This window comes from Trachemys scripta, chromosome 6 (assembly GCF_013100865.1).
Source record: "Trachemys scripta elegans isolate TJP31775 chromosome 6, CAS_Tse_1.0, whole genome shotgun sequence".
NCBI lineage: Eukaryota > Metazoa > Chordata > Testudines > Emydidae > Trachemys > Trachemys scripta.
The window spans coordinates 15,794,220-15,816,345 of record NC_048303.1 but is presented as its reverse complement, the minus strand read 5'-3'; the positions used below and the strand labels follow the sequence as shown (position 1 = coordinate 15,816,345).

Here is a 22,126-nt window from a genome sequence, read left to right as displayed (position 1 = left end):
ATCCTACAGCTCACTTAACAGGGTTCGCCGTAAGGCCAGCTCGCTGGAAGGTATCAAGGACCGCCCCCACTTTTTCCAAGTGGGTCTCCCAGTCTGGGGTATGAATCACCACGTCATCCAAGTAGGCAGTAGCATAACTGGTATGGGGGCATAATAACTTGTCCATGAGGCGCTGAAAGGTAGCTGGAGCCCCATGTAGTCCAAAGGGGAGGACCGTATATTGGAAGAGACCCTGTGGCATAGAAAACACTGTCTTTTCCTTTGCATCTTCAGCTAGGGGAATCTGTCAGTACCCCTTTGTCAAGTCTAAGGTTGTCAAGTATTGGGCATTCCCCAGACGATCCACTAGTTCATCTGTGCGGGGTATAGGGTAGGCATCAAACTGGGATATCTTGTTTAGTCGATGGAAGTCGTTGCAGAACCTTGTGGTGCCATCAGGTTTGGGCACCAACACTATTGGGCTGCACCACTGACTGTGGGATTCTTCAATGATCCCCATCTCCAGCATTTTCCTGACTTCCACTTTTATTTCTTCCCTTTTGGCTGCTGGCACCCGGTAGGGCCTCATAGTTACTCTGGCCCCAGGGTTTGTGATGATGTGGTGATATGTCCCAGTTATGCGACCCGGCTTTGTCGAGAATACCTCTTGATATTGGACAATCATCTCAGTTACCTCTTTCTTCTGGGCTGTCGTTAGATCGGGGGACACCCTCACTTGTTCAGGGTTTTTGTTCCCTGGGTGCAGCTCTTTTTGAACCACTGTGCACGCCTCTCGCGTATGCCATGGTTTCAGAAGGTTGATGTGGTATATCTGCTCTACTTTTCGACATCTTGGTTGTCGCACCTTGTAATTTACTTTCCCTATAGGTTCAACTATTTCATAGGGCCCTTGCCACTGGGCCAACAGCTTACTTTCGGCCGTGGGTACCAGTACCATTACTCGGTCACCAGGTTGAAACTGACGAAGCTTGGCTTGATGGTTGTAGTACGTTCTCTGGGCCTCTTGGGCCTTCTCCAGTGGCTCCCTCACTATGGGAGTGACCCGGGCTATCCGGTCCCTCATCCGTAGTTCATGTTCTATTACATTCTTCGCCGCACTGGGTTCCTCCTGCCAAATTTCCTTGGCTATGTCCAGGATGCCTCGGGAGTTACGTCCATACAACAGCTCAAAGGGGGAGAATCCGGTGGAAGCTTGGGGGACCTTACGGATGGCGAACATGAGGTATGGTAGTAGGTTGTCCCAATCTTTCCCATCTTTGCTTACCACCTTTCTTATCATGGCCTTAAGGGTTTGGTTAAATCTTTCCACCAGACCATTGGTTTGTGGATGGTAAACTGAGGTCCGCAGGGTCTGGACATGGAGCAGGAAACACAAGTCCTTCATGAACTTGGACATGAATGGTGTTCCCTGGTCTGTGAGGATTTCTCTTGGTAGCCCTACCCGGGCAAAGATTGCCACTAATTCTTTGGCAGTGCTCTTGGAAGCTGTGTTTCGTAAGGGGACAGCTTTTGGGTACCTGGTTGAATAGTCTAGGATGACAAGCACATACTGGTGGCCTCGAGTCGTTTTCTCTAGCGGCCCCACAAGATATATGGCGATCCGCTCGAACGGAACTTCGATGATCGGCAGGGGTACCAGAGGAGCTCTTAGATGTGGACGAGGGCTGTGCAGTTGACATTCGGGGCAAGAGGCATAGTACCGCCAGATGTCTTCATGTACCCCCAGCCAGAAGAACCTGCGTAAGATTCGCGCCTGGGTTTTCTCCTCTCCCAAGTGCCCTCCAAAAAGGTGACTGTGAGCGAGTATTAATATTGCCTTCTGGTGTTTCCAGGGGACTAGGAGCTGGTGTACCTCTTGCTCCTGCATTTGCACAACCCGATATAGGAGATTCCTCTTGATTACAAAATAAGGCTCTGCCCCCCGGGCCTTTCCCTCTATGGGTACCCCATCTATCTCAGCCACTTCCTTCCTGGCGTTCTCGTACCTTGGGTCTTCTACCTGGTCCCGTCCAAAAGTCTCTCTCTCTGGGCTTAACAGCCCGAACTCTGAGGGATCTGTCTCTGCCCTCTCGGCTGGCTCCGTGAGGTTGGGGTTGGAAGTGGTCTCTGACCCCTCCTCTGTCTCTGGGCCCTCCCCATCAGTTGCCCATGTACGTCTGCCTACACAGGCAACCCTCTGTCCTTGTATCAGGATTCGGGTACCCAAGGCCTTGGCCACCCTTCTTTCTCTTTTGGTTTTCCTGCCTTTCCCTGGAACAGGGAATAGCTCCTGGGACATTTCCGCGAAAAATGGGAGGTTACATTCTACCGCGGAAGCCTCCTGAAGTTCGGGGAGCTCCTCTCCCTCCAATTCCTCTGGTGGAAGCAAGTTTCCAAACCCGGGGAAATTTCTACCTATGAGCAAAGGGTATGGGAGGTTTGGGACTACCCCAGCTTTCACATCGGTGACATTTCCCTGAATTTCAATTTTTACTGGTATGATGGGGTAGTAGCTAACAGACCCATGGACACAGGTTACCCCCATACGCTTGGCCTGCATTAACTGGCTGCGCTTCACTAATTTACCCAAAATTAGAGTGATAGCACTCCCCGAGTCTATGAGTGCCATGGTTTCTACCCCATTCAACTTTACCTGCCTTGTATATTTATGTGGGGTGACTGCGACCCCTACAATATTGAGTAGGCTACATGGGTCTGCCCCGTTCCCCAGGTTACACTGCATTGGCTCTATGACATTGGGGCACTGGGCAGCTATGTGCCCCAACTCCCCTCACCCATAACACCTATAATTGCTTCTAGTCACTCCCAATCACGTGGGTTAGGGGGTTTAGTCCCAGGGTTCTCCCCACTTAGGCCTTCCTCTTCCTTCTGGGTTCCTGACTGGTTTTCGACCTCCCTCTTCTTCCACCTAGGACTTCCTGGGGGTTTGGCCGCCTGACCTGCTGCGGTCGAGGTCGAGTGTTTGATTCGTGAGGGGCCTTCCTTGGGTAGTTGGGTTAATTCCCTGGCTGTCATCCATCTTTCCACCAATGTGATCATTTCATTGTAGGTAGATGGATCATTCTGGCATACCCATTTGCGGAGATCTGGTGGCAGTCCCCGCATGTAATGGTCTATGACCAAAGTCTCTAAAATCTCCTCTGGGCTGCATGCCTCGGGCCGTAACCACTTCCGAGCGAGGTGTATGAGGTCCAAATAGTTGGGACCTTGGAGGTTTGTTCTCCCTGTATTTCCACTCCTGGAACCTCTGGGCCTGTACTGCTACCGTCACCCCAGATCGTGCTAGGATCTCTGCCCTCAGCCAGGAATAGTCAGCGGCATCCTCAGTGGGCAGATCAAAGTAGGCCTTCTGGGCCTCTCCATACAAAAAAGGGGCGAGAATGCTGGCCCACTGCTCCAGGGGCCACGCCTCATGCTGAGCAGTCCTTTCAAATGAGAGGAGACATGTCTCTATATCATCGTCTGCCGTCATCTTTGGCAGACAAGAGGTGGCCCTCAGGGTTCGCGTCCCATTGGACCCCCGGGCCTGGGAGTGAGGATCTTCAGTTGATCCAAACCTCGCGCAGGAGGGCTCGATCTTGGGTCGCCTGGCTCATTAATAATTGGTTGGTTTCCTGCTGTAACCTCATGGACTTCTGTTGCCCCACCGCCTGAGCCCGGGTTGCCTCCTGCTGGGCTGCTGTGGCTTCCACCAGTGCTCTCACCACCTCCTCCATGGTGGTACAAACAAAAACTCCAAACCAAAAACCCCAGTGCACTTTTTTTTTTTTTTTAGTAAAAACCTCTTTGTTCCGCCACGCTGTGAACAATCACGGTCCCACCCCTGACACCAGTTGTGGCAGAGCTCTAACCTTGTCCCCGTGGGTCCTGCGCTTCTAGGCGGTATATGCTAGCCTCAGTGGCTCTCTGTGACCCTCCACACAGCCCTTCTCTCTCTAGGGCCGGGGTTACAATCTACTGAGCCCTTTTCATCATAAGCCAGCAAGGAGGTTGGTGAGAGAATTCCCACAGTCTCTGTTGTCCCTAGGGCTTGTTTTAGAACAGTTTAGCCTCCTGTCCTGACAGAGGCCTGACTTCCCCTCCCAGGAGGTGTTCCTGTAGTGGTGGGTTGGGAGGAACCCGGGCCCATGCTCTACTCTGGGTTCCGGCCCAGGGACCCTAATGGTAGCAGCTGTTGGCAGCCAACCTTTCACTGCCAGAGTTGCTACATTTCCCTGGGCCACTTCCCCACAGCTCTCCTGCTTCTCCCTTACCTTAGGGCTCCCTTATCAATAACTTGAGGGTGTCTTCATTAACCAGTCCTTCAGCCGCACTTCCTCTCCTCTGGCTCCCTGGCTCTCCTCTGTCTGACTGGAGTGAGCCCTTTTTATAGTATCAGTGGGACCTTAATTAGAGTCAGGTGGTCACATTAGCTTAATGGCCTCACCTGACTCTTTGCAGGTTAACTGGAGTCAGGTGTTCTCATTAGCCTGGAGCAGCCCCTACTCTGGTCAATCAGGGAACAGAAAACTGTTAATCCAGTGGCCAGTATGTCTGCCTTTTGCTATTCTGCTGGACCCAACTGGCCTGGGTCTATTACTATGCCTAATATCTATTCAACGATATAATAATAATTCTAATAATAGAGGAAGAATAATGGTGACTAGTAGGGGCCTGAATACGAAAGAGGTGAAGATAATGGGGGTGTCATCCAGGGCTTAAATTCTCATTCCCATTCTGGGCTCGGGACTGTAGGCTTTTGTCCTTCAGGGGATAAGGGGGGTACTGGGGCTTCAATCCCGAGGGCGCATGTTGGGGCTTAAGCCTCCAGCCCCGGTGCTTCCCATGGGGCTGAAGCCCTAAGCCCCGGGGCTCCCACAGGTTTGAAAATATTTACTAGAGCTCCATTCTGGTGGGTTCTGGCTGAATTTAAACCCTGGTGTCATCCAAGGAGCCTCATCCATCCAGGCAGGGAGCCTCTTACATGAGACAAGAAGTTCTACAGGTAGAAAGTTTGTATCTGTAAATAACATGCAATTTGAAGAGCCTGCTCAACTTCGTTGTACATTTTTTGTTTAATTTTGTAGCTGTACCAGCTGCTGTAACTCCAATTCAAGATCTTTAATCCATCTATGTAATGTCCACATACAGACACCTCCAGAGCCCGCAGAACTGCACATATACAATATAGTGAATAGAACGGTGGGCCTTTGGCTTCAAAAGCATCTTCACCTCTTCAGCCAAAAAGAACCTCTATTAGCTGGCATCAGTACTTGATCCATTCCCAGAGGCACTAGAGGGCTAGGACAGAATCACGCACACTTGAGCCAGTACAAGTAGCCTTTTATAAATTAATAAATGAGAGAGACTAACAAAGCTGCCATCGGATTTCAGTTTTCTTTGAAAACTGAATACCAACTAGGTCACATCATTAATGAAAAAGATCTTTGAAGCTCATTGTATTTATGATCCATATTATTAGAAACATGCCATTTACTAAATTCCAACATCTTAGCTTTGAGTAACTTTAGAGGAGAATTAAATGTCTGCTGTTTCGTTGCGCATAGAAAAAAGTGTAGAAAAGAAATTTAGCTTTTAATATACACTGTTGATTTGTTTTGCTGGCATGAAAGTTGACAATGATACCAACTATATCAGCAGTAGTTCAGTAATTTCAATATATTTAGTCAGTTCCAGATTCCTAAATATCTTTTACTAATATGGGCATCTTGAAACAAAATCACTTTTTTAAAGCTATCAAAATATCTAGACATACCTGCTTCATATGTTGTGGCATGTGCAGTCATGCTCCACGTGCTTGACCTTCGACCTTTTGTTACCATGACAGAGAATTCATACATAGTGTTTGGCTTAAGGCCTATTACACTATGGCTCAAAGCTGTTGTATCTGCTGACTACAAAAGGGGGGAAAAGAGGAAAACAAATATATGTTTAAGCAAGTAAAACTTGAAAAATGCAATCCTAGAAAACTAACTTCCATACACACTTTCTCCATATAACAGAGAAAATGGAAGAGCATAATACAGTCACACTAAATTCTTTTTGTAAGCATACTTTTCTGAGGACAGAAATAGACTTGACACCGTAGCATATATTTGAGTGGAACTATTATTAGTACACCTCTACCCCGATATAACGCGACCCGATATAACATGAATTCGGATAGAACGCGGTAAAGCAGTGCTCCGGGGGGGGCGGGGCTGTGCACTCCGGTGGATCAAAGCAAGTTCGATATAATGCAGTTTCACCTATAACACGGTAAGACTTTTTGGCTCCTGAGGACAGCGTTATATCAAAATAGAGGTGTGCTATAAATAAGATAGTAAACTTGCTTTCTATAATTTAGACAGATCATTAAGTTATGGAGATGCTCCTCCCCACAACCTGTTTTTCCACACAAAGGAATTTGTGATACAATCTTTCAAATGCAAGGAGAATAAAATGGAAGCTGACACTGTGTCCTCCATTTGTGCCCTTATGCACAAATTTTTACATAAGTTAAAGACTCACATTATTGGGCTGCTTTGCTCGGTGCCACAATCTTAATGTTGCATTTAAAAGAATTTTTGACTTAAAATTTGTGTCCCTTTCATATTATATCACCCCCCTGACCCCTCCCCCCCCCAAAAAAAACATTTAGTGGTCTTTAATGGAAGTTTACAAATACATATTTTCTGACTAGACTCATAGACTCATAGACTTTAAGGTCAGAAGGGACCATTATGATCATCTGGTCTGACCCCCTGCATGCTGCAGGCCACAAAACCGTCCCTACCCTTCCCTTGACTCTGCTGATGAAGTCCCCAAATCCTGTGTTTTGGTGACTTCAATTGGCAGAGAACCCTCCTGCTAGCGATCCCTGCCCCATGCTGCGGAGGAAGGCGAATGGTTCTAACTAAGGTGCTCTGGTCTTTCTAAGTTTCTTGGATGAATATGTATTTAATTTCTTATAAAAACTAGAACTGTTAAATCTTGCATTTTTGCTTGTTTGAATATGCATTTTGTTGTGAATTATATTTTAAATATGCTTTATTTATCTATCTGGTTCACTACAGTATGTTGAGAACAGGTATATAAACTAATATTGATGTGTATATTACATTTTTATAATGTAGATTTACCTGATCTCAGCCTGTTCTAAGGAATGACTTAAGAGACACAGCACATTTTTATCACATGAGTAGAGCCAGAGGAAAATTGCAGGATAAAACTGGTGAAAATTGAATGAAACCAAATCTGTACTTTCAGAGCATTATGGAACCCCATCATATTGGGCCCAATTTCTGAAGAGTTAGGCACTTCCAGTGAGGTGCTGAGCATCTTCCGTGTCCACTCACAGCAATGAGACTTGAGCGCATGCCACATCCAGTGTAACATGCAATCTCCGCTCATTTAACTGAGCCATAAATCTTTAACTTGTGTGATATAGCTGATGGCCTAAAATCGACCAAATGATGCCTGAGCCACTGGAGAGGGTGAGTGAAATTTATGCCCAATTATGCAAAACTTCTGACTTTCGTCATCAGAATGGAACCTTTTTCACTGTTTGGTAGGATGTGTTTGGAACTATGCAGCTCTCTGGTATTCACCAATAATGTCACCCTCGTGTTGACATTAATCATCAGCCCTAAAGATGCAAGTTATATCTTTTAATATGTTACAATTAGCTTCCAAGACAGTGCAGAATACGACTTTGCTTTGCTACTCCACAAGCATTCACACTGAGGCTTAGCACAGCAGTTAAACAAAGAAGCTTCTGTATTCAGAGCCAAATTCCGTCATCTTTATACTCAATGGGAGAAATCCTAGCCCTATGCAAGAGAATGAGAGATTTGCAGTTGACTTCTTTGAGACTAGGATTTCACCCATTGAGTAGTCCCCCACTCGGTGAAATCAAGGTGTCAACTCATGGAGTAAAAGTGGCAAAATTTGACTATTAGCATGAGGTTTTTAACTATGGGATAGATTTCACTGTGGTGGGACGTACTGTTCACCATAAGTAGGCCACTGACGTAAGTGGGACTATTTGTGGAATAAGGTACTATACAGCATGACTGAAGGAAGCTAAATCTTACAGACAGCAGTGTAGAAATCAGAGTTATATTGGTAGGATGGCTCTTGCAATGATCGTTGATGGAAGATGACTAAGGGAGAGGCCAAAGATTCAGTATTTGGACTAGATATAAGCTGACTTTATGGATACCAATTTGCATGACAGCCAGGCATACTATCATGAGTTCCGGAAAAAGGCTATAAAAGCCGCCGACCCCAAATAGGAAAGAAGAAGAGGAAGAGGAAGAAGAACACTATAGAAATTAAACTTTATTTTTTTCAAACTTGCTCAGATATTTCACGTGCTCAGGATGAAAGGACAGGAATAAAACAAAGGACAGGTCTCCACTACAGCACTACACTGGCACAGCTGCGCCCCAGTAGTGCATCTGGTGAAGACACGCTATGCCGATGGGAGAGTGCTCTCCCACTGGCATAATTACTCCACCTTGGCGAGAAGCAGAAGCTATGTCAGCAGTAGAGCATTTCCCGCCAACATGGCGCCAGTGTGGACAGCGCAAAACTTGTGTCACTCGGGGTGGGGAGGGGAGAGTCTTTTTCACACCCCTGAGTAACATAAGTTATATTGACTTAGGCTGTAGTGTAGACCTGCCCAAAATGTTTGGAAAACAGGCTGGGGTTGAACATATTCTGGACCAAATAGGCTTTGAGTGAACATACATTCATTGTGACTTTTTTTATTAAAAGTAAAGTTGCGAGATTGCTGCTTCTGGCTGACCTGGGAATAACAAAGGAACAGACTAGTGTGAGAGATATTGCAACTGTATGCAGCATCTTTGGGGGAAACATTGTATTAACATTGAAGAAGTGAGGTTCTTACCCACGAAAGCTTATGCTCCCATTACTTCTGTTAGTCTCAAAGGTGCCACAGGACCCTCTTTTGCTTTTTATTGTATTAACATTGTATTCATACAATCCCTGTGGGCCAGGGATTGTATGTCTGACCGTGTTCTACTCCACAGGGGAGTGTTACCGGAGTTGTTTCAAGAACTAAAATAGCAGGGGGGGGGGGTTGAGAGGAGGGGGAATTATTAAGGTGAATCACTCACAATGTAAACTCATCCAGAGAGGTACCACTCCCTGGGGAGATTCAATCTGGATTTTCCAGAGACTAAGAGACAAATACATGGCTTTTGGCATTAAAAAAGCTGTGTTTAAATTGACTCAGGGCCTTCATTCTGATCCAGCTAATGGTCAGGACTTTCTGTCCAAGGGCCCCAACCCTTGCAGGTTGGAAAGACTTTGGCCCTGCTAGGGCCTCAGAAGATTGATGGGTGACTTCTGCTACGCTTTTCGCATGCAGATAGGAACTTATTGGTTTTTGTATGTTTTCTCTTAATGCTTTTACTGTAAGAATAAATGTGCTTGCCTAGAGAGAGCTGTGTGGTAATGTGTAACTGTTAGCAATACACTGTTCATAGCCCTCAGAGAAAAAGCAACAGAGTGGCTTTCTCTCTGAGGCAGAGTGGCTTTAGGCAGAGTGGCTTTCTGGGGTATCAGAGTGTAAGGCAGGGAGTTGTGGAGCCTTAAATCCTCCAGGCAGAAGGGACTGGGACAAGGGTCCCTGCCCAGAGACAGGTGCACACTGGAGACTGTAGGCCTGAGTGGTCACTTTAAAGTGGACCATGGAGGAGGGGATACAGATGCAGTTACTTGGAAACTGTGACAACTGTGACAACTAGTTCACAACATTTCAGCTACAGATTGGCTAAACTAAAAAAATAAACCAAACCAACCAACAAACAAAAAGCCCAGACTCTTCATCCCCCAATAAAAATGGGAAAAAAAAGCAGATTTGGAGACGGTCTTGAGTTCCAGATCAACTCTAATTTCCATACTTCTCCTTCCAGCTGGAATCAACATGAGTCAGCTCTTTTGTTGTCCGGTTCATTAAAAATAACCCTATATGATCATCCCACCTTAAGTTTTTCCATCAGGCTTGGTTGCCCATATAGTTATTTTATCTAGACCTAAGCCTTTGTTTCCAGCCTTGACCATTCCTAGGGTTCCTTCCTATATCTATGTGCCGTAATAAGTTAGTTTCTTCAATGAGTTCCATTTATCCATTTTAACAGTTTCCCAGCAAGGAACAGGGTGATGACAGGGTGGGATGTCTCAGGCAAACATAGTTAACCTGTTAAACTCATTTTACATAAGTCTGGTCACCTGTCTGTACTGTGATGACACTAATAAAGCTACCTTTATATATTTTTTTGGCACCTGCAATTTTCCACTGGGCCTGCACGTGATGAACATACAGTGACAACGTGGGCAATTTCATAATTGTCTAAAGGTCCCAATAAATAATGTTGTGCTCTTTGGATCCTTGCTCTTACTATAGAAACTAAATTAATAAAACTATGGCTTGTTCTACTATATTCCACATTTTACTGAGAATGGGAATAAATCTCTCAATGGGTATAATTACATCAAAATACAAAACGACACTATTTCAGAAGTCTTAATTCTTCTACACTGGAGCTTACTAAACTGCCAACAAGCCCTTGGTGGTGTATGCTACATAAGCATATGAGAATTTGGTGATCTTAGGGCTTAACACTGTGGCCCAGAACAGGGCTATCTGTGGTTGAGATAGCTATGATAGTAATTGTGACACCACTCATTCTATGATACACTTGAAAAGATGTTCAAGATGTTCTGTTATATAGTTAAGCACCTTTAACTAGTAACTCTTAAGACATTTACGATCATCAGCATCTACAGCTAAAAGACAACTGGCCTGATTCTCCTCTCTCTTACACTAGTGTAAATCAAAAGCAGTGGTTACACCAGTGCAAAACTAGTGTAAGCAACAGGAAAGTTAGGACCACTGAATGAAATTCTGGCAGATGTGTTATGGTCACTACTAGAAAAATCATGTCCAGTAGGGGGAGTGAGAAAAAAGAAGTTTCCACCATTATTTTGTCTCCTTTCAAAATCCACTGACACAGTGATACAGCTCAGTCTAAGAACAAGAACCAGATTTTGAAAGGTATTTAGGGGTCGAAAGATGGAGATAATTCTCTAGTGGGATTTTCAAATGCACCTAGGTCCCTAATTCCATAAATATTTTTTAAAAATCCATCCCTAAATCCACATGTTTCTAATCACAATTTCATTTACTCACTAATGGCCCTGTGATCATAATAGGAACAATCTGTACTAGAGAGTTATGTCTGGGGTGGTGACCAGTCACTTACTGGTGAACATATTTGCAGTGTATATGTGCAACTATTGGGAACAATTGCATGTTGATCAAGAATATAGCCCCATATAGGCAGAAAAGTTAACCAGTAATTATGACATGGCACGGCAGGAATGGTGAAGCATGTTCACCAGGAGTGATTTGGATATTATAAGATGCAGTATATGAATTGCAAAGAGTCCTGTGGCACCTTATAGACTAATAGACGTATTGGAGCATGAGCTTTCTTGGGTGAATACCCACTTCCAGATCCAGACTAACACGGCTACCCCTCTGATATTTGACAGTATATGAATTGACCATAGTATGTAAATTGATAGAGTTTATTTTTTCACGTTAGTGATTGTCACTTTCTGTTCTGTACAACTGCCAAGCATTATTAAGTATTAATTATTATTATTATTTTCTCTCCTATCCCAGATATATTTTTATATTGTTTTGTTGGCATTAGTGTTTGAAAACATCTTTCATTTACAGGCAGTAGGATATTACAGGCTACTTCCAAATTGAGACGTTTTCTGTTCACCTGGTGCTTTTTGAGTGTTTGTTGCTAATATAATAAAGCAGGGTTTTCCAATGGTGTGGTTGATTTGAAATTGGCATCCCAGTTTCATTCTTGGACATTATGCTGTCCAATCAATGACTTGCTAACTTACATATGATATGTAAAATTAAAGATCAGAATCTTAAACAATTAGATTTTTAGTGTGGCATTTTCAGGCTAATAAATACTCTTTAAAAAAAAACTCCCAACTATATATATTTGTGACCATATTAGATGCTTGCTATTCAGGACAAATCTCCCATTGATTATACTGGGAGTTTTTCCTGAGTGAAGTACTGAATAGGTAGATTCAGCTTATTGTCAAATAAAATATGAACACAAGAAATCACAGATCATCAATTCATATCCCTTTATAACTTCACCTTGTATTTAGCACTTGTAGAATAGCTGGTTCTCCAACGGACAGTGTAAAAGCGAACCTCAGTAGTCTTTTGATTCTTTGGGACAGAGTTGTCTGCCCAGCTGACTCTCACTGCATCATGGGTAAGTGCAACAGCCTGGACACCTACTGGTGGGAGCATGGGGGTGGAGATATCTGGGACTGAGGTAGGGAAATCATCAAGCAAAGGATAAAAATCAACTTCTAATGGATCAATGGGATCTGGGTCAAAAACCAGCAAGTGAGCATTCAAAAAAAAAAATGAATAGCAGTTAAAACAAAAACAAAACAAAACAATCACCAGTGGATACACATCACAATGGGTTAAATGATGAGAGGGGAACAGGAGAAGAACAGAAAGAGAGGCATTAATTGAAAAATTTAATATATATATAATATTTCACTTACATTACTGTAAATAAAGCTAACTAGCAATTAACATTATTTTGCATGGCTTGTTCAAGTACTTCCAGGTGTGCTTTCTTTTCTTCGCTCCAAAATGAAGTTGAAATGCATTGTTTCTCTTTAAAATGATTTACTTTGCGATAGAAAAAATTGAAATACATAAAAGATACATTATTAAAAACATGCACAAAATAGTGTCATTTTAAAAGACACTCTGATGTGTGTAGGAGTTACCTATGCTTTTCTCTCTCTCTCTCTGCAGCTTCTTTTGTTCTTTTAATGCTATTCAAAGGAGCACTTCTACATCTGCTTAAATATTTGTCAGGCAAAAGAGAACATAATTGTAATGCTAAGATGGAGGTCCACATTTGTTGATTTAATAATGCCAGCATGATAAATGTGTGCATCCAGGTATGGATATGTGGATTGTTATTTTCATCTCGGAGCATGTTTCCTCGAGACATAAGCACACTTCTTTTATGCATTTGGTGATCATGCTGCCTTCAGACAGATCAATAGACTGAACATAATGGTATGCAGTGGTAGGTGAAGTTAGCACAACACACAGAGGCAATCTCTGGTAGGTTTTATTACACAAAAAAGTTTGCTTCCATTTCCAAAAATGCAGTTCCATATTGGAAAGCCATACTTGGCAGTTAGCCAATGCTATCTAGAACATCATGGGCCTGATTCTCTTCTCACTTCATTGTAATTGAATTGACTTCAACAGAATTAACCCTGACTTACAGCAACGTGATAGAAGAATTGGATTGCATGTGGTCAGAGCAGAGTCATTATATTAAAATGTTACCTATATATATTTGCAATTTAAAAACAAGATTATGATTTTACCAACCAAAAATTTCAGGCTGCAGTAATTATGACACAGTACACACAACCATATTTTTTTGCAAAATAACAGACTATGTAATTAATCAAAGCACAAATTAATCTGACATTTTCCGATTGATCTTACTTCAGTTTGTCAGCTCTATATGTATTTCAAACTGCTGACACTCTTTGATCACATTTTTTTTTTTTTTTTGTAATTTTGTAATTAATTATTTAGGACTTCAGGAGGCCACAGACTTTGGAATAAAAAATACAGGAGAAAAGCATGTTTAAAATTTATGATGAGCAACTAGATGAACCCTTTAATGCTGTTGTTGTTGCTGCTTCATTCATCATCAGCTTCTTTAGAAGCTTGAACATTGATGCTTGGAGAAATAAAGCAATCTGGTTGTTCACCTACAGATCCAAAATGAATTTGGACATTCTGCATAGCAGGTTGGGTTGAAACTTCTTTGCCTATTCACAAAGAATATTGCTACTCTTAAGATTTCAATTCCCAGTTCTAAACTGAAATTTTCAAGGAGATTTGTCTACAAGCTGTGACATAATGAACACTTTTCATTTTTGTTTCTTTTTTGCTTACATAGTTAATGCTGTAAGGTAATATACATTTGGTATTTTGGCAAATAAAACATTGCATCTTTCTTCTTTCCCCATAGTGACATACTGAATTCTGAAGGTCTGTTGTACAGAGGATTATGAAGAAAGACTAGGTCTAGCAAAATAAATGATTAGATTCAATCAATCAAGATAATTCAGTTCTTGAAACATGCCATCACTTAGCTGAGAAACAGTGGAATTTCTATAATCCTTTGGTGTCTGAAAATAGGTCCCTAAACACTTCCTCCGCTTTTCAAAACAGAGTTATTTGCTGCTGTTCATGTTCGGACATCTGTCATTTAGATATTGCATACCTTTGATAAAAAAGTTTCTGCTTCCTTTAATTCTTATTTTGCTTGTCACATCATTTGAGATTATATGTTATACACACACAAAATTCTATATCTGTTTCTATATATACAATTCTTATGCACTGAAATAAATACAATAGTTAAATTTTCTTTTTCACTCAGGGCAAGTCAGTTCAACAACCACTCAGGGAGTTCAACTAAAATGTTTCTCACTTTGCTGAACGTAGTTTTTGAAATGCTCTTCCATGAATAACCCAATGGTACTGACTCACTTCAGAAGCCACATCCAGAAGGGTAAGAGATTAGATAGGAAGCTCCTTGTTAGAGCTGCTCTTAGAAGTAAAAGAGAAACTGCAAAGTGGCATACAGTACTTGTATAGAGTCCTTGGTCAAGTCACCAAAGTAGAACCCAAGCTTGACATACCTTTTTCACATCAGGATAACATTTCATTTCTGAGAGGTCACATACATACATACATACATAAAAAAAAAATTCCCCACAGGCTACACATAGATAATTCTTGATCTAAGCATCAATACGGGACAAAAGGTAAAAACAAAAACAAAAAAGCAAAACAAAACATGGATTTTGAACCAAGTTCATCAAATAAAGATTTCAAAAGACACATACATAATCTCACATGCCTAGCAGGAAGAACTGACCCTTGTAGATACCACATCAGAAGTGATATTAACAATGTTGAAGCCACGTGCTCACCGCTATGTATTACATCTGGATATGGTATCTCACAGTTGCCTTTGCTTTTACACTGAATGTTTCTCCCCCCTTTGGGACTTTCCAAGATTTCTTAGGGGAATACTTCACAAACACATATGGACAATGGACGGTTTTCCATTTGGAGCCAAAGTGCTGCCATTTGATTTAATTATCCTTAATGGTTCACCCTAGTCAGTCTGTCTGTTAATGGTCCTTTTGCTCTCAGTGACATAAGCTTCCTTCCTTTGAGGAAGTTCTTAACATGGTGGGTGAAACACAAGGAAAAACTACCAAATGATGGTGTTACTCCAGAGGAAAATCATTTTTGTTTTTGTATTTATTCTTTTTGTTATCAGCTCTCTGCAGTCTCACCCACTCATCCCAAAAACCTATACATGCACAAAGGTCCAATTTGACCAACGGAACCCTAAACTTAGTGGAACCCTGTTTTTTGTGCCAAGAATACATCTATGAAAAAAATGTTGCATGGTAAGTGAGTAGCCTGATTAATACTGGGTATTCTGTTTTGTGTGAGTTTATATCATCATTAATTGTTTGCAATACTTTCCTTCATTTTATCTGAGACCTGGCTATCTGACCCTATCTATGTCTGTGACTGTTCTTGGCTTTAATTAATTAATTTCAACTTAGCAAAAATAATAAGAGATACAGAAAATAATTAAATTCTGTGCTTGATCTGTGACAGCAGCCACAATTTTAACCTGATCTTCAGATATTCAAATTGCTCTGGGATTCATGCTGCTCCCAAGCCAACTCAATCAAACTACTAACGGATGTGCAAGCATTACATTATTTTATATCAGCTAATGAAAATTTACTGCTGTAAAATATATTTCAGGAAAGTGTAATTAATTCATTATCTTATAGCCATGTAGTTCAACCATTTAAAATGGGGTGGAAAAAATAACCTGATTTATTTTAGCAGAAACTTGGCTGTTGAAGAGCTTTTTCTTTATTGGCTTCCCAAAACAGTTTGCCTAATATGTACGTAAGCCTAATGATAACTGATATGGAACAAAATAAGAATCAACATTTCCAACTCACCTGTCAACGATCTAGTGGTGGCACTTTCATAGAGAGGGACTCCTTCACCCACGTTGTTAAAGGCTTTTAAAGAAATTACATAATGGGAACTTGGCTCTGCAGGCAAAAACAAACAAGGCAAAACACACATTGTTAAAATCAATGCTCTGAATCAGACTGGATTAGCATTTTCATGAAAAATAAATAAAATATGTTAAGTGAACGCTTGTGCAAACTAAGCCAATGGCTAGTAGAGCTGCTTAGAAAGCTGTCACGTTTTTGCTTTCATTCCATTCAGGCTTCTAATTTAGGGCCAACCTTATAGTCCTTTCTCAGGGTACATCTACACTACAGCGGGGAGTCGATTTAAGATACGCAAATTCAGCTACGTGAATAGCGTAGCTGAATTCGACGTATTGCAGCTGACTTACCCCATTGTGAGGATGGCGGCAAAATCGACTTCTGCCGCTTTTTTCTGCGGCGCTTACTACCACCTCCGCTGGTGGAGTTAGAGCGCCGATTTGGGGATCGATTGTCGCGTCCCGACGGGACGCGATACATCGATCCCCGAGAGGTCGATTTCTACCCGCCGATTCAGGCGGGTAGTATAGACCAGACCTCAGTCTTTAATCAAAGTTCCCATTTAAGTCAATGAATGTTTTGCCTGAGTAAGGACTGCAAGCTCAGCCTTTTCTCCTATAAGAAGTAACTACTGACGCACAACTCTACATGGAGATTCATTCAGGAGATCATACTCCCCCTGCATGTTGTATGGGGTCTTGCTTCGTGTCACTGTGCAGCATGGATTTAGCAGTACATCAGGAATTGGATCCACTGACCCCTATATGGAAGGAAAGTTGTCAGGACAGATGCTATGGTTGCCATTCCATTTCAATAATTGGAAACATTCCTTTTCCCCAATCCCTGATGAGGTCCCCAGCTCACCACCCAGGTACTCAGGCTGGGTATCTGGGGAAGGATTTGAGGCCAAAATTTTAAGATCACTAACTATATATCTGATTTGTTTTTTGCATGTCAGTGCATTTTAAATGCCCTCTACCTCCTTCCCCCCCCCACCACCTTTTTGCTGGAGATTTTGTTCCGAACCAAAATTTGAACAACTCACAAACCATTATAATTGCTATCTTGCTGATGAGGAGTATATCTCACTCCTTAACTCATTTGTGACAGAAAATACATTGGTAATAGCTATTTTACTACTGTTTATCTTACTAATATTGAGCATTTATCAAGCCTTGAGCTATATGAATAATGCTGGCATCCTGACTTGAAGCTCAGGCATTGTATATCACTCTGGTGTGCAGTTAGAGATTTATAATTTACTAACTGTTGTACTAATGAAGACCACTAATCATCCAGGGATATACATGGGGGGAGGGATAGCTCAGTGGTTTGAGCATTGGCCTACTAAACCCAGGGTTGTGAGTTCAATCCTTGAGGGGGCCACTTAGGGATCTGGGGCAAAATCAGTACTTTGTTCTGCTAGTGAAGGCAGGGGGGCTGGACTTGATGACCTTTCAAGGTCCCTTCCAGTTCTAGGAGATAGGATATCTCCATTTATTTATAATTTACATCCAAAGCTATCTAGCTATTCTGGCTATGCTGTAAATGTGTGGGATGTGGAGGACAGAAATACTGACATACAAGAATTAACTTTTGGCAACATGAATATTCTTGGATACCGTTATGTGTCATAGATTGTAATAGGAATATTCTAAATATATCCCCAAAAGAAAAGAAAGTAAACAGAGTAGGTCAGTTTCGTAATGCTTTTTGCTACTGTTTTCAGAAGAAAATAAAACATTCTCCTGCATGTTCCCGTGTTATAGCTTGAGGGCCACGTTTTCTTCAGTAGGGAAGTTGGTTGTTATTATATTGATGTAAATTTTAACCAAGAATGCTGCATGCTCACATATGGACCAAACATAGGGAACCACTTTCTTGAGATTCTTTATTTCGCAGAAACAAATGCTTTAAGTGAGAAGACATGAATTAATGTTATGTTACAAAGGAATTGCTGTGGAATTACATACTTTATCCACATTAATATTAAATGAGTTAGGAATGATAAATGTTATTATACTAAATACTGAATGAAATAACAATAATTAACAATGTATTGTATAGTGTTGCTAGTACCCCTGAATTTTGTAATTAATATTATGTTGAGCAGAAACTGTGACTATTTGTTTAATATTCAGGTAGATGCCCTGTTCATTTCCAAAAAGAGCTAAATTTTTAAAACTGGCTAATGAATGACTGGAGCATTATCCATTAATAATGCTCTACACTGTTTCATGGTTATTGCTTCAATTGGTATTCACTGTAATATAATTTGTCATGATGAAATTATTTAATATTCATGGAGACATAATATAAAAAATCATGTGATTTCCACGATGCACTAGCTTATTATCTTAGATTTCTAATCTTTAGGGATACCTGACTTTGTTAATCTTTAGGTTCTATATGAAGATATAGTAGTTGTTATAATAAAAAAAAAATTGCCTGGTATTCTGCAACTTTTACAGTATGATTCTACAAGTTATTCTCTGAAAAGAAACATACCATGTGATCTACATATCTAATCAAAACACATCTTGAACTTCCAATATTGACTACTTGAAATTAATTGCTCACAAATAATCTACTGACCAAAAATTATTCCTAGGAATTATTTGGAAAACAATTTCAAACAAATTCTTTGCAGAAAAATGTGATCTGTTCACAGAAAATCCACAAACAGAGGCTATATTCATCAAACACATTCTTCCTTACAACTGTCCATCGAGTGCTAAATGATTATCCACCATCCATTATTCACACACACACACACAACTAATTTGGGTGAGGGTCTCATCAGGGCCAGCGCTTCCACTTAGGGGACCTAGGAAGTCTCCTAGGGCGCCATGATTTGCGGGGGGTGCTGGCATTTTGTTGGCCTCAGTGGCAATTTGGCGGCAGGGAGCTCCTTCCATGCTCCGGGTCTTCTGCGGCAATTCTGCGGCAGGTCCTTCACTCGCTCCGGGACCCACCTCCGAAGTGCCCGAAGACCGGGAGCGCGGAAGGACCCCCCCGCCACAGAATTGCCGACGACGACCGGGAGCGCGGAAGGATCCCCGCCTAGGGCACCAAAAACCCTGGCGCCGCTCCTAGGTCTCATTAGTAAACATGGATCACGTTTCAAGAGAACTTGGTTTGAAATTTGGGTGTGAAGGGAAGATTTATGGCTTTAAGTAACAAACAAGAAAAGTTCAGGTATTTCAGTGAAGTCTGTTGCTAACTAGGGCAATAAGTAATAAACTAGGTCTCATTTAAAAATATAAAAAAAAATAAGAAATAACATTAATAATAGGTCTTCATCCTCTCTTTTGAGTTTACGCCCAGATACAGCCATCAGTCATATCCTTTCTTAGCCTTCATTTTGCTATGCTAAACAAGCCTAGGTCGTTTAATCTCTATTCATAAAATAGGATCTGCATTCCCCTGTTCATCCTAGTAACTCTTCTCTGCAACTATTCCAGTTTGAATGTATCTTTCTTGGTCATAGGGTGACCAGAAATGTCTTCCAAATGAAGTCTTACCAGTGCCTCTTTTGATGTATTAATTTATCTCTACTAGAAATAACTTGCCTGATAAACCCTAGGATGACAAGGTGGGTGAGGTAATTTCTTTTATTGGACCAACTTCTGTTGGTGAAAGAGACAAGCTTTGAAGCTACTCAGAGCTCTTTAGTTCTGACCTGCAATGAAAATTAAACATCATCTGATCTGAAGAAGTTAGCTCAAAAGCTCTATGTAGCTCAAAAACTTGTCTCTCTCATCCACAGAAGTCGCTCCAATAAAAGATATTACCTCACTCACCTTATCTCTCTAATACCCTGGGACCAACACAGCTACAAAACATGGCAAACATCCTAGGATCACATTTGATTTTTTGTTACAGCCACATTATGATGGTGGCTCATAGTCATCCTGTGACTGACCAAAACACCAGGGTCTCTTTATTCCTCTTTCACTTTCAAGCAGTTTATAGCAGAAACTCTTATTATTAGACCCTAATGCTGTGGTATTTGAGCTCAATATCAGAGCTACATCCTAGTCTGAATCTAGGAGACGCTGCTGTAAAGTCAAATACTGTTGCATGGCTAAATGTTGCCTTTTAAATTGCACCCACTGTATTACTTATGGGGCCACTCTGGAGCTGAGTTTTTTATTTCTGCATTTAGTTTGGTTTTAAAATATAAACATTTAAAATGAGACTTGGCACCTTTGACAATTAAAAATACAATCCAATCAAGTCAAAAACACCAGTGTCAAAACAGCAACCATCGTACAAGAAGCCAAAACCAATTTTTCCCCACCTCAGTTCCCACAAAACCCTAATCTCCCAATTCAAATCTACTCCCAATGTCCCCTGCTACCCAGCATGTCAACTTTTCCCAAATGCTTACCCAATACATGTGCTTTGAAGAGTGCCCTTAAACTCAATACCTTTGGGATATTTCAGACTAAAGATGGAGTCTCTCCTTACCCTGAAAAATGTGTCCATTTTACTGTTATGTGAGATGCATTTTACTGTTACCTTCCAACTATATGTCTCTCTTTTGTTGTGTCTTGTCAGAAACAGGGTCATAAGCTCTTTGTGGACTAGAAGATATTAATGTAATACAACGAATAAATAATAATATAGGTGAATTACAAGTGAAGAGCCACAATGAATGCCCTGCCAACAACTCCTTTTCTCCTGTACCAAGGGAGTTCTAACTCCACTAATTGCACCAATCCCAACTGTGGCAGTAAGGCACCGGGAGAATGGGGGTCTATCAGATAGGCAATTCACAAGTCATTATGAACTTTACACATCAAAGCCACAACCTTGAACTCTGCCTGAGGAGTATTGGTGTAATGTGCTCTTGACAAGATAGCCTGCTTAACAAGTAGGCTGTCACCTCCTTCTCTAGCTTCTTGTACCAAGTTGGTTTAAGATGTAGTCCGGTGTAGCACTTGTTACAATGTTCTACTCTTGGGAAGACAAAGGCCTGGAGGATTGTAGTGAGGTCTGCAGAAAGGGCAGGTAATCTCCAGACCAGATGCAGCTAAAACAAAGCCATCTTGGTCGTGGCTGCCATATGAGTATCTAACAAGAAATAGGATTCTAATAAGGCATCCGAACTGCAAAAGTAATGAGTTGAGGGGGGCTGCCTGGATGATACTTAGGAGCTGCTTGAGGGAAATTTGAAGCTGTGCCCCATGACATAATGTCCTTAGACCCCCCTCACTCGTGAAGGATTGCTATAGTGAGTTCTGCTTCACCACAACCACTTACAACTCCTCTCCCATCTTCCACCTCTTCTAAATCGAGAGTTGGGGTGGAGGTGCAAGTCCCAGCTGCACAGGAGGGAGTTCCCCTCCAGCCGAGGAAAGCTCTACTGGACAGTCACAGCAGAATTACGGCTCCTTTGACTCATTCAAGTGGCACAAAGGGGCCATAACCTGAGAATCTGGCCCATTCTGTTTTCCATATCTTCCAGTTACCTATCTCAGCCTGCCAACATCACTTCTGTCTTCTCTGGATTGAACCTTATCTGCACCATTTGGGTCCCATAAAATTGAGAGTGAGCTGAGTGTTGTCAGCACACTAAAAACACTTCAACCCAGGCCTCAGCCCTACTAACAACCCCATATATATATTGAACGGGCGGGGTGGGGGGGTGATAAGGTGGAATCCTACATGAATGAGCCCTTAGGGCAGAAAACCAATCACCTAAAATTATTTCAGAGAGAAATGAAAAAGTCACCAAAAAGCAGTCCAATCTGCTCCTATTTGGGTCTGTGAATCAATAACATGCAACGACCAATAGTATCAACATATGTTGACAAATCTACTGACATCAGCATTACATATTGCCAGAAAGAGATCATTAAGCAATACAACAAGTGCCAAATGCAGG

General features: G+C 41.8%; 1 protein-coding gene across 1 annotated transcript in view; it reads right to left on the bottom strand.

Annotated features, from left to right (window-relative positions):
* Positions 1–22,126, bottom strand: part of DCC (DCC netrin 1 receptor) — a gene marked incomplete in the record, with an annotated part of 974,185 nt that overhangs the window by 116,185 nt on the left and 835,874 nt on the right. Inside the window, 3 exon segments of the mRNA XM_034774393.1 lie at positions 5,756–5,894; positions 12,206–12,444; positions 16,174–16,269. Of these exon segments, the coding sequence (XP_034630284.1) occupies positions 5,756–5,894; positions 12,206–12,444; positions 16,174–16,269 (474 nt within the window).